The sequence below is a fragment of the Lynx rufus genome, unplaced genomic scaffold, assembly GCF_022079265.1.
Source record: "Lynx rufus isolate CCGP_SWC_20201006 ecotype Redwood Valley unplaced genomic scaffold, mLynRuf1.p SCAF_8, whole genome shotgun sequence".
NCBI classification, from domain to species: domain Eukaryota; kingdom Metazoa; phylum Chordata; class Mammalia; order Carnivora; family Felidae; genus Lynx; species Lynx rufus.
Window position 1 is genome coordinate 113,841,373 of NW_025814896.1, and position 17,723 is coordinate 113,859,095.

General features: G+C 39.3%; 1 protein-coding gene across 7 annotated transcripts in view; it reads right to left on the reverse strand.

Moving 5' to 3' along the window:
• The window catches only part of LTBP1 (latent transforming growth factor beta binding protein 1), a 406,918-nt gene that overhangs the window by 120,850 nt on the left and 268,345 nt on the right, over window positions 1-17,723 (reverse strand). For 5 of the 7 annotated variants that reach the window (XM_047068908.1, XM_047068911.1, XM_047068910.1 and 2 more), the window contains 5 exons: window positions 14,870-15,037; window positions 11,917-12,144; window positions 9,844-9,866; window positions 6,483-6,582; window positions 5,884-5,982 (listed from right to left, as the gene is read on the reverse strand). In XM_047068908.1, the coding sequence (XP_046924864.1) occupies window positions 5,884-5,982; window positions 6,483-6,582; window positions 9,844-9,866; window positions 11,917-12,144; window positions 14,870-15,037 (618 nt within the window). The remainder of the gene's footprint in view (window positions 1-5,883; window positions 5,983-6,482; window positions 6,583-9,843; window positions 9,867-11,916; window positions 12,145-14,869; window positions 15,038-17,723) is intronic. The other 2 variants (XM_047068909.1, XM_047068915.1) reach the window with 1 other exon arrangement.

The window sequence follows — 17,723 nt, forward strand, 5'->3', positions numbered from 1 at the left end:
AAGTTCTTCTAATTTTTCCATTTTTCTGAAGACAAAAGACAGGTCTTGTTATTTTTCCAAGAGGTCACTCACACTTAGATATGTGACCCTCTTCCCACAGAATGAAGCAGTTTCTGTTGAAACATACAGTTCTTTGAGCAGATTGTGTCGACATAAGCATAAGAATTACGGCAAAGCCTCACACAGGCAGCACTAATTATTGGTCTCTCGGGTATTCTAGGCTAATGAAAAGGTCTTGCCTTCTTTAGCATGTTTGGCTTCCCAGAGAGATCATCAAGAAATTCTTCCCAGGGGACTCTTCCCTAACGCCCATCACATGCCCCCTGGCCCTCAGGACCACCTGATCCTTCTCTACTATAAGTGACTCTGAAACAACTTCACTTTCTCCAAGTCAAGAACCATATTCTGCTTCCTTCACTAGAATTCCATTTAGAATCTTGGAAAAAGAGCTATGACCAAAAAAGCCAAGGGAAAACCAAATACTCTATTTATCCCACCACCAAGGCCAACAGTGGATTTAGGAGTTTGGTATCTTTATTATGTTTTTTTAATTAAACGAAAAATAAAGTTTTTTGGCAAAATATGAAAATGAGTATGTTGATCTTGCATGTTTTTCCTCATCATATGATTACTCAAGTAAGTAAATAAATAAATAAATAAATCCTGGAGATATTAAAGCATGATGATTTTACATGAAAAAAAAGGAGTTCATTTTCCAACAGCATACATAGTTTATAGAAGCTGTAATGACACCAGTAATACGCTTTAGGGACAAACATTTTTTTAAAGGGGTCAGTTCTGAGTTCTGGAAAAGATCTGATGAGCCAATAGTTTTTATAATGTTTGGGCCATGATAATTACAAAGGTCTCCACAAAGCAGTCATGGAAGTCAAAAGAATAATTTCTGGCTGGTATGCAAGGGCTACGGAGGAAGTTTGGGAAGAGTAGGAGGAAGGCATCAAATGTTAGCTCGTGGAAAGGTTTACAAAAATGCCCTGGCTTCCTAACTGCCCCACAATGAGCATAAACTGTCCCACAACAATTGAAACAGATGTTTCCACTTTGTAAATATTTGCCAGAGGTTTGATTTTCTAACCTATCCTTGAGCTATTAAGACACTATGTTAAATCAAGAATTTATATGCTGAAATGTATAATTTATTTGGAAACAGTATACCAGTAATGTTGCAAGCCACCAAATCAGCTGTTAAGAGTGGAAAATATCACACTTATTTCTTGCAAGTATGTGGCTCACTTTATTACATGTCAAAGTGTGTCTGAAGAAATCTGAAAAGGCTATTTCTAATTTCACAATCACAAATGTATCATCACTGAGCCATATGAAGCTGATTTTATTTATTTTAGACTCCTATGTATTATTCTATTCCTTTCTTCAACTTATGAGACAAACTAATAAATAGTGACAAACATGAGTTACCTCCTCTGTGTTTTAGGGGAAAGAGCCATTGTATAATACTCCTGACAGAACTGATCAGATTACTCCCTCAATCTATGTGTCTGGCTCTCACATAAAGCCAATGGGAACATCTATAGTTTGATTTAAATTAAAATTGATACAAAACAGTCTTCTTGTTCTAGTGTAGATTACAGATTACAGTGTAGCTCTAAAGTTGCAAGCCATTTTAATTCAAATGCTCTAATATTCTCCCCATGGGCTGTTTCAGAAAGATTCTTCTACTATAGGAAGTAGGAACACCTACAAATGTTGCATAAAATTTTAACATCACTTTTTTCCTGGAAGGAAATATTCATGCTTCAAACATGTGATAGCAGATGTCGGGACTGTATCTCTGCCAAACTCAAATTAAGCTGTCTTCTAACAACTTCATAAAGCACAGCTACTTTCATTTTTTTTTTTTAAACCAGCTCTGTAGTTCAGTTGAAGCTAAGTAACTTCAATTTGTTATTCCTCACACAGCTGCATTTAAATGACGAAACTACATTTATCTAGCCAGACTTAATTAACCTCTACAGAGCTAGTTTGCAAGAAGTCTATCCATTGAAGTCAGCCATTGTTAAAAAGGCACAAAGCTGTATGTTCACATGGGAAAATACAAATATAGAAACACAGTATTTGGACCTAGTGAATTGTCCATGTATTGTCACACTGCAATTTTCCTTTTTTTTTATAAATTTTTTTTTTCAACATTTATTTATTTTTGGGACAGAGAGAGACAGAGCATGAACGGGGGAGGGGCAGAGAGAGAGGGAGACACAGAATCGGAAACAGGCTCCAGGCTCCAAGCCATCAGCCCAGAGCCCGACGCGGGGCTCGAACTCCCGGACCGCGAGATCGTGACCTGGCTGAAGTCGGACGCTTAACCGACTGCGCCACCCAGGCGCCCCAGCAATTTTCCTTTTTAATAATGAGATCAACAGTGAAAAGATCCTTGTTGACCAAGATGTGCCAAGGTGCAGTTTCTTATAGATGTGTTTAATAAAGTGAGCAGACACATAAATGACTTCAGAATAGAGAGTAACTGTTTTAGCCACGGCCATTAAAAAAAAAAAAACAAACACTATCACTTCATTTTATCATTCTAGAAGTGATGAGAAGAGCTGTTATTTCTCTACAACTTAACTCAGTATTAAGAGGAAAAGCAAAAAGGAGTTGGCGTCCAATAAGTGGACAAGGCTGTGGCTCCAGGTGCAGGTGCCTTGAACGACAGAAAAATGCACTGCAGACCCTGATGTGACTGCACATCTCTGTGAAGTGCATTTCATCCTCGGACATAAAGATGCTTTTTATTTTTATTTTTTTACTTTTTTTAAAAAAATATTTTAATGTCTATTTTTGAGATACAGAGAAAGAGAGAGAGAGAGAGGGAGGAAGAGAGAGAGAGAGAGGGAGGAAGAGAGAGAGAGAGAGAGAGAGAGAGAGAGAGAAAGAGAGAGAGAGAGAGAATGAGCATGAGCAAGTCGCGAGAGGCAGAGAGACAGGCAGACAGAAGATCCGAAGAGGGCTCCACACTGATAGTGGGGCTTGAACTCATGAACAGAGAGATTGTGACCCGAAATGCAGTCAGACGCTTAACCTAAGGAGCCACGCAGGCGCCCCCAAAGGTGCTTTTTAAAAACACTTTCCGGGGCGCCTGGGTGGCGCAGTCGGTTAAGCGTCTGACTTCAGCCAGGTCACGATCTCGCGGTCCGGGAGTTCGAGCCCCGCGTCGGGCTCTGGGCTGACGGCTCAGAGCCTGGAGCCCGTTTCCGATTCTGTGTCTCCATCTCTCTCTGCCCCTCCCCCGTTCATGCTCTGTCTCTCTCTGTCCCAAAAATAAATAAACGTTGAAAAAAAAAAAAATTAAAAAAAAAAAAACACTTTCCAGTCTGATGTCTGAATTCAAATATCTAAGAGAACTCACATCCACATTTTTGAGAAAATGGACCAAAGTTTTTAATATAAAAATTATATATATTTTATATAATTTATATAATTGTACCATCGTTTTTAACATAAAACCCATATATATATGAGTATAACTTGATGCTTTGATATATGCAGGCACTGTGAAATGATCACTATAATTCATCTAATTAACACACCAAGTACAATTTTTACTTGCAAATTCATTCATGTCATGTTTCTGAGGAAGGATTATCTTAAGGGAGGCTGCACACTCCTTCCTCTATTAGCTTCTCTTGTTATACCCTGCCAACCTCATCCTGACCTTACTGTGGCATGATGCATTTTAGCGATCTTTTTCTGACTATATAAAAATATTTGTCCACTATAGAGTATATGGAAAATAGAAAATATTCTACAACACCCCAAACCTCTTGGATCCTACTATAAAAATAATCACTGCTAATATCTGGCATATTTTCTTCCAGTATGTTCTCAATATGTAAGTCTTTTTTATATAATTGGCAAAGTGCTCTTTCCTTCATTTTTCCATACTTCATTTTGTGTTTAACAGTATTGTGACCATTTTCTGCTAGATTTTAATAAAAATACTTCAAAAATACTGTATGTGATGGCAGCATAATGTTCCAATATATAGATGTAACATAATTATCTATTTCCCTATAGTTAAATGTTTAGATTATTTCCACTTTTTCTCTGTTATACCTGATGCTGTGGTAAGTATCTATTCATATAAATCATTGTCTCAGTCTTTGGGGACATTATTTCCTCACACTAGATATTTTAACATAAGATCATTGGGTCAAAAGTTCTGAACTTTTTTAAAATTCTTTTTTTTCTTAATTTTATTTAAATCCGAGCTAGTTAACATATAGTGCAGTAATCGTTTCAAGAATAGAAGTTAGTGATTCATCACTTACATGTAACACCCAGTGCTCATCCCAATAAGTGCCCTCCTTAATGCCCATCCCCCATTTAACCCATTCCCCCTCACCCACCTCCCCACCAGCAACCCTGTTTGTTCTCTGTATTTAAGAGTCTCTTATACATTTTGCCAGTTTGTGCTTTCTAGAAGAGTTAAACCAGTTTACATTTCTTTCAGCCATGTGTTTTACCTCAATTTTTAAATATATATTTATTTTTAATTTTTAATGTTTATTTATTTTTGAGAGACAGAGTGTGAGCAGGGGAGGGGCAGAGAGACAGGGAGACCCAGAATCTGAAGCAGGCTCCATGCTCTGAGCTGTCAGCACAGAACCCGATGCGGGGCTCAAGCTCACAAACCGCGAGATCATGACCTGAGCCAAAGTCGGACGCTTAATCGACTGAGCCACCCAGGCGCCCCTGACCTCAATTTTACTCTAGTAAAAATTAAATGCTATTTTTATAATTATTTTAATTTGCATTTATTTGATTACTAGTTGACATTCCCTATTATATGTTTCTTGGTAATTTTTTTTCTATAAATTATCTGATTATATTATTTCCCCACTTTTCTATTATTTTTTATAGCTGATTTGTAAGAGCTCGTTTTACATTTAAGGGTATTAACATATATGCTGTTGATCTGTTTCACATTATAAATTTTTATAATGTTTACTAGTGATACAAGTTATTATAAAGAATTTTGAAAATACATAAAAATATACGGAAGAACAGATGATCCACGACCCCAGTAACTGGTGATGGTTGAGCACTTTGATGTGCTTTTTGTCTCTTTTTCTGTGTTTGTAAACATTTAAAAAATAAAGCCGGAATCATACTGTGTTCTGTATTTCTTATTATGCCACAGGCATCTCTTTATAACATTAAATATTCTTTTAAAACATTAATAGCTGGGGCACCCAGGTGGCTCAGTCGGTTGAGCGTTTGACTCTTAATTTTGGCTCAGGTCACGATCTGGTGGTTTGTGAGTTCAAGCCCCACATCGGGCTCTGCAATGACAGTGTGGACCTGCTCAGGATTCTCTCTCCCTCTCTCTCTGCCCCTCTCCCACTTTCCAAATAAATAAGCTGAAAAAAATAATAAAAAAAAACATTAATAGCTATGGGATATTTCACTGTTTATGTGTACCACAATTTATTTAAAGATTCCTCCTTTTTAACAGTATTTAGATTATTTCCAAATATTTGCTATGATGACTAACACTGCCATGAGCAACTTCATACATTTGACATAATTTTGATACCCCATTTAAAAGGAGGCTCAGGGGCGCCTGGGTGGCGCAGTCGGTTAGACGTCCGACTTCAGCCAGGTCACGATCTCGCGGTCCGTGAGTTCGAGCCCCGCGTCAGGCTCTGGGCTGATGGCTCAGAGCCTGGAGCCTGTTTCCGATTCTGTGTCTCCCTCTCTCTCTGCCCCTCCCCCGTTCATGCTCTGTCTCTCTCTGTCCCAAAAATAAATAAACGTTGAAAAAAAAAATAAAAAAAAATAAATAAAAGGAGGCTCAGACCCACATCTCCTGCACAGGCTATGTAACATAAGGAACACCACACCTACCCGTTACTTGAGTAGGTGCAATCACTTGGCTGGCACTTGATGTAGAAGCCTCAGGAGCTACTTCCACAGGCACAGGAGGTGATGTTTTTTCAATCACCACTGTATGAGGAAGGAGGGATGAAAAAATTAAAGCCTGTTAGGTGCACCGAGATCCTATTTCAAAACGCAAGCATAATTTAGTCTCATAACATACCACAGTAGTGCTTGGATAATTAAGAACTGATATAGATCCCTAAAGCTCATGGTATTAATACATAGCCCCGCTTTCAACATGTAGCAAGAACATATGAGAACAATTCAAAAGCCAAGAAAAATGACCCATCAAACGATGACCCTCAATAACGTTCCACATATAAACCTACTCTTGGCCACAGAAAATACTGGAAAAACTTATCTTCCTCTTACCATTATAAAACTTACAAGACCATCCTCACACTAATATTATGAGTATATTAACATACTTAAGTATATGTCTCACACTGCCCATCATTTATGAGTTCTAATGATTTATTAAAGTTTAAAATCAAAGACAAAAGAATTCTTATCTCACTTTTTTATCCCAAGTACTCTTACAAATTGCACAGATCAACAGAGGTTACCTGGAAACTGTGGATGCAGGTGAATCGTTGAGATGCCTGGAGAGAGCTGGGGTTGACCAGGCTCAAGTTTGGTTTTCTCTTGATCCAATGAAGGTATTTCCTGGGTGGATGTATTAAAAAGAAAAAAAAAAAGAAAGAAAGAAAGAAAAGAACTAAAAATAAGAATTATTTTTATTTTTCACATATTACTATCTTTATTTAGTTCTACTCTTAGAAAGGCAACAAATATCACAGGACATTGGACAAAAAAAGTGTGCAATTGTGTGAAAAAAATACATGTATGAACTGTAGCTATGCCCGCTACTCTAGCAAGTCTTTGGTTTCCCCAGCAATGCTGACCCATCCATACATCCTCACCCACTTCCCAGGGCCCAAAGCAAAAGGTCCCCTCAGGCATCTTACATGCCTTGGCTTGGGGAACCACATCTGGTCTCACACAAGCCACAATAAACCTCAACAGACAACTAAACCATCATCTCACTGACATGTGGCTCTGCCTTGGGAAGATGGCCAGCCACGCTTTGCAGATTGCATAATGGGTACAGCACTCGTGTCATTAACCCGCAGCTAGTAACTCTGCATCTCCAGCTCTCAGCATAGTGATAGGCGGGCAGAGCATCAGAAAAACGGGGACCTGGAGGAGCACCTGGGACTTCCATATGCGGCCTGTTGCCCACTGCTGTCCTCCGGACCGGAGGTGAAGAAACAGACTGACGCCTGTGGCTCAGCTTCCAGTTACAGCTGCTCGGGCTACTGCAGACAGACCCATCAGGCCAGTAGGGACAGCGGTGTGGGGTCGGTGGGCCCACACCTTCACTTCCTTATAAGTATTCATCAGGTGACTTGGTCACAGCTGCCCTGTGCATCCCCTCCCTCGCTCCCTCCCTCTGCCATCTTCCAGAAAGCTCACTCCCCTAGTCTGTTTCCCTTTTAACAGCTCTCTTAACTTCAGTTATCTCCTCTGCTTTTTATAACCTAGATATCCTGCCTGAGTAGCGCATCAAAGATCTTATTTTGTTGGCATGAGTGTTTATCTAACTCTGTTTAGATATCCCACCAGTACCTCAAATCCATCCCCTCCAAAACCATTCAGGCTCTCAATCCAAGGTGTCTATTTCTATGCTATGTCACAGCCATTAAACCATCCAGGTTTAAAGTCACTTTGCAATCCTCGCTGTCTGTCTCATTCCTCCTTCCAAGCCCTGCCCATCTGCACTGCCTATTATATTTGTTCATCTTTCCATACCCACTGTGCCCACTGCTGCGGTCCAGACTCTCTCATCATGCTTACTGTAGTAATCTAATTGGTCCCTTAAGCTCCCTGTCTCCCTGTCTCAGTTAATCCTGGGGCAATTCATCTTCTACAAATAACAAACACTCAATTACCTTTTCCCACATTTTCTCTTCTGCTTAAGAATACAGACTAATTTTATCTTACCTATTAAACGTGACCTCAATCAGTCTCCATAGTTCCCCATTCCCTGCAGCTCATGGCCTATGCCAATAAGAAGCAGACCACAGTCAGCTGTTTATGCACTCCTGCAACTTGCAGACAGAATTTCCCCCAGTGGCACAGGGCAGCACACTTTCTAACCAATGCCAGTTCTCCCCTTGACAAGGAGAGTCTGAGAGAGGAGAGCAAGGTAATCCACCACGGATTACAACTACGGTTTGGATTCCAAGCTTTCCAAAGCAGCCCCAAGTTCTCTTCCTAACATGCCTCTCAGGCTCCCCTAACTGACCTCCTGCCGTCCCCTCCACTGCACCTTTGTGCATATCATTTCCCACCCCTGGGCGACCCCGCTTTCTCTTCATCAATCTTCAACATCATGGGACCTCTGCAAGAAGCCAAGACCACAAAGACTAGGACTGCATGTTTCCCACTGGCGCGTCTCCAAAAAAATGACAGTGTACGTATACAAGAAAACATTGAGGCCCTCTTTAAGACCCTTCAGGAGAGTTACCATACACTCAATTATCAACAGCACAGAAAACAGCGATTATTCAATAAGATGAGGTTATCAGGGAGCTGGCTCCTCTGCTCACGCAGCAAATGATTCCTTCCGCGTATCTACCAGAACTGAATTCAAAATCAACAACATGCAAATGACTGTACACTGACCTTTAGAGACCCTATCAAATATGCCTATGTGTTGTCCCTCTTCTCAAGTCAATATAACAACATTCTTCTTTCTTGGGTGCTATCACTCCAAAATCCTACTTCCTCCTTGTCTGGATTCTTTCAGCACTTATGTTAGAGCATTTAAAGTTATTCTGTCCCATGTTTATAAGCTAAAGGTTTTTAAAATTATTTATAATAATTTATATATGTGTTCGCGCTCTCTAAATTCTAATACTGCATTCTTGTCAACTGAGTGATACAAAAATGTATGAACATTTAATAACGATCGAATTTTCATGTTATTAAAGAATCACAGCTAGATTCAGATGGGGAACAATATTATATAGATAGGACTTAGATCCAGCAATTATTTTTTTAGTTCATTTATTTATTTTGAGAGAGAGAGAGTAGGGGAGGGACAGAGAGATAGGGAGGAAGAGAGAGAGAATTCCAAGCACGATCCACAGTGTCAGTGGAGGGTCTGATGTGGGACTTGAAGTCACGAACCATGGGATTGTGACCTGAGCTGAAGTCAGACGCTTAACTGACTGAGCCACCCAGGCGCCAACCCCCCACACGCGCCCCGCAGCAAATTTCCATATTTTCTATTAATAAATCTCACAGTTAACAGTCCCATTTTATGCCAAAAAAAAAAAAAAAACCCCAGCAAGTTGATTAAATATTTCCCTGAAATTTCTAGGAACCAATATTCTAATATTGGATTGAAATTTCTAAGAACCAATACTCTAGTATTGGATTGGATTATTACCTAACAAGGGTAAGTTCTGTTCTTATTCTAATTTAATCAAACATGCATGTTAAATTTTAGTTGAATTAAGAAGTACTTCGCTTAGCATATATGTGCTCTGAGAATACACACTTGCATAAACGTGTCAGAACACTTTCTTTCCATCCATAGTCCAGGCCATGAATTGATCTGAATTCTGTGTAATCTTCTGATTCCATTAGTCGCGCCTTCTTCTCTTACTAGAATTTAAGTTCCAATGAGAACAAGGAGTTTTGTCTGATTTGTTCTCTAATGTTTTCCTAACACTCAGGATAGTGCCAGTTATATAGTCGGTGTTCAATAAATATTTCATGAATGAATGCTAGATTTCCTCAAACCAGATGATGAATAATGGACATGTTACTACATTCAAGTCTAAAAAGAATCCATACATATTCTAAAAGAAAATCATTTTGATGGTAAAAAAGATTTGCAAACAATGAATAAATTACCTTCTCAGGGGGTGCAGTTGCCACTAAAACCAGAAAAGAAAGAAGGACATTAGTACAATTTAAGTCAATCCACCACATTAACAGTTATATTTTTAAAAAGCAATAGAAGTCCACTATCACCCCAAAAGAATTAAGAATCAAACTCAATAAAATGCAGAATTATGGTCATTGTGGAGAATTTTACACACAACCAACAGAAAAACTATCCATGTTATATCATTCCTTAACTACAGGAGTTCAGGTAGATGCGATGAAATTCTTTCCAACTCCCTCATTAACTGAAAAAGTTAAAGGAAACAACACTTTCTGGCACATTATTTTATGCCTAATCTGACTCTTATGGAATATCCCATATCAAAAAAAACAAAACAAACATTTTCATTAATTGGCCACATACTTATCCTTAATGTAATAATGTTTAAAATACTTTCTGATGTTTATGTTAAAAAAGAAAGCCACTTATCTCAATAAGAGATCTAAGAATGGGTACTGTCCTCCTAATCTTTATTGAAGAGAATTTCCAGTAAGATAAGCTAACTAAATTAGGAGGAAAGAAATCACAGGCCAATTAAATCTAATTAGAGATTAACATTAATATGTTGAACAAATTCCATATTAAACAATCATGACATTGTTGTGAGGTAGTAGTTGTGTCTTTGTATTTAGAAAACTTACGTTCCATTAATCAGTCCTTAGTATTACCCCTCAAGCCTGTGATCAACGATTACTGGGGTTTTTCCTCACTGATCAGTGTCTCCATAAACATAAGTGTACAATTTCGGTAGCTGCTTAACTCCCCAAAGCAATCAGGGTACCTGATAGCTTATTGCTGCTGCTTTATTCTTGTGGTTGGAAAAGTCAACTAACTGTCCATCCTGCCTAACCCACCAAGAAAGTCATGAGGCAGCATCTGGGACCAGAGGCCATTTCCTCCTGCCTGTGCAAAGGATGAGTAGTTGCAAACATGTGGCCAGGAGACCCCAAATGTGTAGAAGCAAATGGGTCAATACTGTCAAATCTAGGTGAGGTCCTACCTGTTCTGCCTAGCCAAAGAAGTACAACAGAGTGAAAGAGTGAAATGAAACAGACCTAGAACACAGAAAGACTCAGAGCCCTGAAGAAAGCTCTCTCTAGAACCTAGGTACCTTCTCTCCTCACAAAATCCATTCCTAAATTCTGACCTAATAAACTGTGAAAAGCCAACAGAAGCTTCATTAGAGACAATGTACATGTCATACAAATCTAAAATTTTTATTCCTTCTATCTGGGGTGAGAATTTTTATAGTACAGATACTTAAGGTATTGAACATGCTGGCTTTTATAAAGAGATACAATCAAAGTTAATTGTCTCTAGACTCCTCCTAAAATATAAAGCCTTACCTGCCTTCTTGGAAAACTGTGCTCGTTGGCCCTGTTATATACTTGTCACATGACATCTGACAAGCCATGTCCCTCCCCTCTATAGGTCTCAGTTTTCTCAGAAGGCCAATGGAAGGACTTGTACGAGGCAATTTCCAAGATCCTTTCAATGGACTTTCCTGTCTTTCTTCACTTGCCTCCCATTATCCCTGATTGCCTGCTGCCCTCTATTTCCTGGAAGCTCAGTCAATGCTTTAACTTCTTTACATCTGTGGATTCCACTTTGCAAAGTAAATAAATATTTATTAAATGGCCTTCTAGACAAAGAAATGAATTATGACTATTCCCTCAAAGATCTAAATTACCCTTCAGGAATAAACACCAAGAAAAAGTGGCCCCAGCAGGTCCTGAGATCACCCTGGAAAATTGTTACCTGCTATGAACATATTACCCTATGGCCGTGGTCCTCAGTCACAGGTCATTTTGGCCTGCAGGGACGTTTGGCTGAGCTGGACAGTTTCTGGCTCTAACAACCGGAGGAGAGGGTGCTAGTAGTATATCTAAAAGTTAGAGGCCAAGGAGTTTACTCACTGAAAATTATCCTGAAGTACCAATAGTACTGAGGTTAAAAACCCTGTTCGAGAAGAGTGTTAACAGGGAAACCAAACACACACAAGACAGACGGTTGGGTCCATGATCTATTTCCACTCTCACCTTCTGGCTCCGCCACTCCTGGCCCGTGTTCCCGGGAGAAGGTCAGGGCCTCCACTGGCTCTTCCTTGGCTGGGAGAGGTGGAGGATGAGTACTTTTAGCAACAGGTTGAGTGTTCTTTGGCTTGACAAATACAGGTCCTTTACCTACATGGTGATGGATTGGCCTGCGTCTATGAACGCCAGAAACCGTATAACCCATTCCACCAGGACAGATTTCCTTAAAAGCAGCTAGATTTGGGATGGGAAAATATTCCTTTTAAAAATCTAAAAGTGCAAACTTATACAGAGGAAAATATCATGATGAGTATTTTTTCAATAAACCATCATTAATATAGTTACATTCAAAAACTTCAAAAACAGATGCATAATGTTGAATTTGTTAAACTTGCATATTTACAGAAAAAACCCAACCCTTTGTTTTACTCAGTATTTCTCCATCTGTTAATTCCTTATCAGATATATATATATATATATATATATATATATATATATGGCATATACAGCATATAGGAAGCATATATTTACATATATAGATCAGCGACTAATTAGGAGATATCATATATGCATATTATATATGTAATTTTCTGTATCATATATCACATATATATGTGATATATCAGGAGATTTTTATGTATCAAAGATTTTAATATATATTATATATATATATCATGGAGTGTGTGTGTAAGATCGGCAAAAACCAGGCTTTCTTCTCTTCCTCCTGCTTTGGTGTAATTTCATTAGTTATTAACAAGGAACTCAGTAATGTCTAAGCTAGATGATTAGCAAGAAGGTTAAAAAAGAAAAATATATCACTAGTCAGGGAAATGAGGCGCTGGAATCTTTCATAATTTGTTTCCAAATTACAGACTCAGCCAGAATGGAGCATATCAGCTGATATGGTGAGGTTGGTTAAGAAGGACTGAAAAGGGGAAGTGGTTTTGAACAGTGAGTCTCAGGATAGTGAGAAGGAATCCAGCAAAGTTAAAACACACTAAAGAGATGATGGACAGAAGTCAAGAACAACAGAACATGCCAAGTCAGAAAATGGAGTTATTTTCAAAAAAAGAGACAAGTGGGCAACAGCCTGACTTTGACCAGCTGGCTTAATTATCCAGAGGACAAGGCGATGTTCTGTGCTCTGGGACTGCTATCCTTGCCAGGAAAGTGGTCTTGTCTACTCAGAAAAGAAAAAAAAAAAAAAAAAAAGGTAGACTGGGCACATAGGATTTGCTAACCTCCACTGCATCACCTCCAGGAATAAGTAAAAGAGAAAGACGGGGGTGGCGAGGCAGTGTGTGGCCTGAGGAGGAAAATCCACCTAATCCCTTTGGTGTTGGTGTTGGAGGAAAGTTACCAAACCCAGACACTAAGGAGCTTATGGTCAACTTTTATATTTCTACTTTTCAAATTGAAAGTAAAGTCAGTCATTTCTCACTTCTACTAAACAAGAGATCTCCTATTGAATGCTCTGGACCTAAAATTAGTTCTCAATAAAAAGGAAACTCTAAAATACTCCTTGAAGTCTGCTAAAACATTGTTTTTCTAAGGATCACACATTAAATGGCAGAACTTCATTCTTAAATTTAACTATGAAATACAATTCTTACTTGAAAGAACAGATGTTTCCAGAAGAAGACATGTTTTCTGATCAAATATTTTCAGTATTAATGAACTAAATGTTGTGAAAATCACCAAATTAACCAAAAATTGGTTAAGTACAAAAAGTTTGTCTTTAATGCTATTTTCAAATTTAGTTGCTGGATGTTATGGAAGAGTCTCCCTGTGTTCTATTCACCATCTTGATTTACGCTTCATATAAGAGTCACAAAGCTATTAAAACCGAACTTGAAGAGAAATGGGTCTATAAATTACAAAGACAGTTTATTTCATGGATTATTATTTTATAATAATCAGTAGTTCAAATCCCAAAGGGAGAATACTAGGCTATTTTGTGGGTGTCTAAAATTATACAGGCTATCAAAATATGACCAACATTATACTATCCTCTGCCTTACCAATTCTTTCCGATCCTAAACACCAACAAAGGTGGACCATGAGATTTAAATTTATATTTAAACCCTGTCTGCTGCTGTGTAAGCAACAGCTTTGAGACATAGTCCTGTGAGAGTTTCTCCACTTCCCTAGGTGGGAAGCATCTTGCCAAATAAGCACTTGACTAGACTTTTTTTATGGTCACCATGTGCCAATGAACTAGGTGCCACTTCTCCCTTGATAATACCATGCCCGGATTTGCAGGGTGTGTTTCTTTCTCTTCCATTTAATCCTACTTGATCTTGCTTGAGAAGGTGAGGATTCCTTGGCATAAGCAAGACACTGAGAGAAATATACTTACTCTTTCAGGATATTGGGCAAATATGTACCGAACTAAAGTATAAAGAATTAATCAATTTCTATTAATATTCTGACTCAGAAATTCCTAGGTGCACTGGCAGGATCTGCCCTTGAGTTATTAATCCTCAGAGCACAAATTCAATCATGGTTATAATTCCCTCCATTTCCAACTGGAGAAACTGACAAGCACATGTTCAATAAATGAGCAAGTGAGTCAACCCGTACAAGGTCTCGTTTCCATGCACGTGACATGCGGTCAGGCATTACAACAGTGCATGGCCCAGCAGAGCCTCTGGTCTCTTTGTACTTTTGAACAGCAGACTTTGGGTCCGAGAAGATGAGGACAGAAAGTAATGGCTTTTCTTAACATTCAAAAGGAAGTCTAATGTTACAAAGAAACAGGAAAATCACTTTGCATGTCATTTTTTCCCACTGATTCAACCTTCTATGGTCATGGTTTGTACAAAACTGATAAAAACCCATCGTATTATTAAAAAGTAAATTAAAAGTCAGAAACCAAAAATAAAGCAAGTTGCCAAAGTCCTCCTGTGTCCTTGCGAGGCTGGGAAGGAATATGAGCGTACAGATGGACATGACTTACCTGTGCCTGGAAGGGGACATTTCTCACAGTGTGGGCCCCAGGCTTTGCCCACACTACAACAGCAGAGCTGCTTGGTGAGGTGAACAGACAGAGGGTGCATACACTGCCTTCCGGAACTGACAAGTCGGTAACAGGGCCCTTTCTCTTCAGAGATCACAGGGGTATCCGCTGAAGCAGAGAGATAAGGCCTGATGTCACCCAAGAAACGACAAAGACTAGATTGACTTTTCTTGACACAGTAAATGGAACCTTAAGTTCTGGATTAGAAACCATATTTCAGAATAAATTTGTGTAGATTTAGGGCATCACCTTTCCTAATTTAGAGTCAGCTTACCCAACAAGTTTTAGAATCAGGGCCCCGAGTGTCCCCCTTCCTATCTGGTCCCTTTTTCCAATTTAGCAAGCATTAGATCAGGTATGTGTGCATGAAGTAGAAAGAAACCACTTTGGCCAAAATCAGCTGCCCAACTAAATCTAAGTAACTATTATCAAAATCACTTGTTTTCCTGTATTTAGCCATAACAGAGGTAGTTCTAGGGCAGAATCTGGCAAACAGCCAGGCATTGTGAAAATCAGGAACTGAACATAGTTGATGCTGAAAAAGACAGCTGTTGCCCTTCTCACTTTGAGGGCAGGGAGAGCTTGTGAGGCCTCATCAGGTGTCACTGTAAGCCAGTCAACAGCATATGAGAGTCAGGGAGCAGCGTCTGACCTGCCATTCTGCACAAGACAGCACACCAGAGAAGGCAACGATGGGTGCAGTCCCTTAGAAAACACTGTGAAAGCACACCGGCCCATAATCATCCAATACCTGAATCCTATTCCTGAATCTTCTACTCTCAGTTTATTGGTCAAACTGCATTAATCCAAATCCAACAGCTAGACACTCAAGTGAGCACAGAAGGCAAAGATGAGGATAAGATACAATCTTGCCTTTGAGAAGTTCATTTTCTAATGTAAATGTGGATGGAGTATGTTCTTCACAGTCAGCTCCAGGCCAAGTCAATGGGCTGAACAGACCAAGCTTGATTGTCTTCCCTTTGATCCCTCCCCCATCCCAACCAAAGTTCTTCTCTACTGTATCCCTGTCCAGATGAGGTTTTTCCCATGTACCTTTCCTTTAACTAACTCCACTAGCACCTGGAGCTTCCAGATCACCTTCCTCTCCTGCACAGATCTCAATTTTCAATCATTCCAAAAGGACTGACATCTCTGTTAAGATGCTGTAAGAAACAACCTGATCAAATTAAGGTACTACAGCACAGTGAAAAGAGCAAAGGTTTTTAGAGCCAGACAGACCTGGATTCTCATGGCATCTCTTGCCAGGAATACAACCTACAGAAGTCACTGGGGTTGTGATGGTTAATCGGATCTTTTGGCTCAGCTAGGCCACAGAAGGCAGGTATTCAGTCAAAACACAGGTCTGAAAGTTGCTGGGAAGGTATGTTTTACATGAGACTAACAGTTATGTTGGTAGACTTTGAGTAAAACAGATTATCTCCAGAATGTGGTTGGCCTCATCCTAAGAGGTGAAGGTCTTAAGAGGAAAAAGACTGAACTCTCCAGACGAAGGAATTTTGCCAGCGACTATCTTCAGAATCAAGCTATAACACTAACTCTTCCCTTGGTCTCCAGTCTACCAGCCTATCCTGAAGATTTTGGACTTGCTGGTCTCCAAAATCATGTGAATCAATTCCTCTGAAATTGCTCTCTTTATACACACACATGCATACACACACACACACAAACACACACACACACACACACACACACACACACACACACACACACAGCCCTATTGGTTCTGTTTCTCTGGAAAGAACCCTAATCTTCTCTGGAAAGAACCCTAATCCACTGGTGAGCTTCAATAACCCTCACTTATAGATGATAGGCTCAGTGTGCAGATTAGAAATATCATATGCTAATAAACCTTTAGTACAGAGTAGACACAAGGCACATGTCAGCCACTCTTTTGAAAATAAAAGTAGGTATCTCCATTCTCTCAAGGACATTTGTACATTGCTTAGTGGTAGAATATGAACAAAGTAAAGACACTTAAAAATAGCAATACTGGAGAATTGGAATATGGGAACAGGTGACTGAGGGGACCAGAGGAGACCTTCCTGAAGCTTCAGAACTTAACACAGTAATTTAGTCTAGTAAGGCCAATTTTGTCCAGGTTACTAAAAAAGTGCTAAGAGGGAGAACTATGAGTCTTTTCTTCTCCCTTCTCCTACTTACTTTCTGGAGTCTGTGCAAGACTGATAAAAGATCACAGAGCAAAATAAAAGACAATTTAAGTATGGTTGTCATCCCCAAAAGGGTAATAAATCCCTAGAATGACTGAACATCACCAATGTATCGTGTGTGTGTGTGTATGTATACACCTATAGGTCATAGTTCTAGTATAATCAGTTCCTAAGAGATTCTACTAAAAAAATTCCTCTCCAAATTATTTCAAAGTTACAACACATGTTTTCAGAGAAACAATGTCAGGCCGTCTCACAGGAGCCTAGTTTATACATGGTAGGGCTTACTTATAATACTAATTGCGTTAATGTTAGTTCTAGATCCTGGGAACAAGGGCCATACAGAACACGGCAGAGAGTTTCCTCAAATCCATGACGCTGGCTAATGGTGACACGGACTCCCTTCCACTTACTTCTCCACACTCACTTCTTTGTATCCACCTCACCCGCACCTCTGGGGTAGTTAATACCAGATTAGGTGCCATCCTTGTTACCCTCAAAGGGTCTCCCCTAAAGTCTCCAAGGACTTTACTTTTTTTTAATGTTTATTTGTTTTTCTTTTTAATATGAAATTTTATTGTCAAATTGGTTTCCATACAAATTGG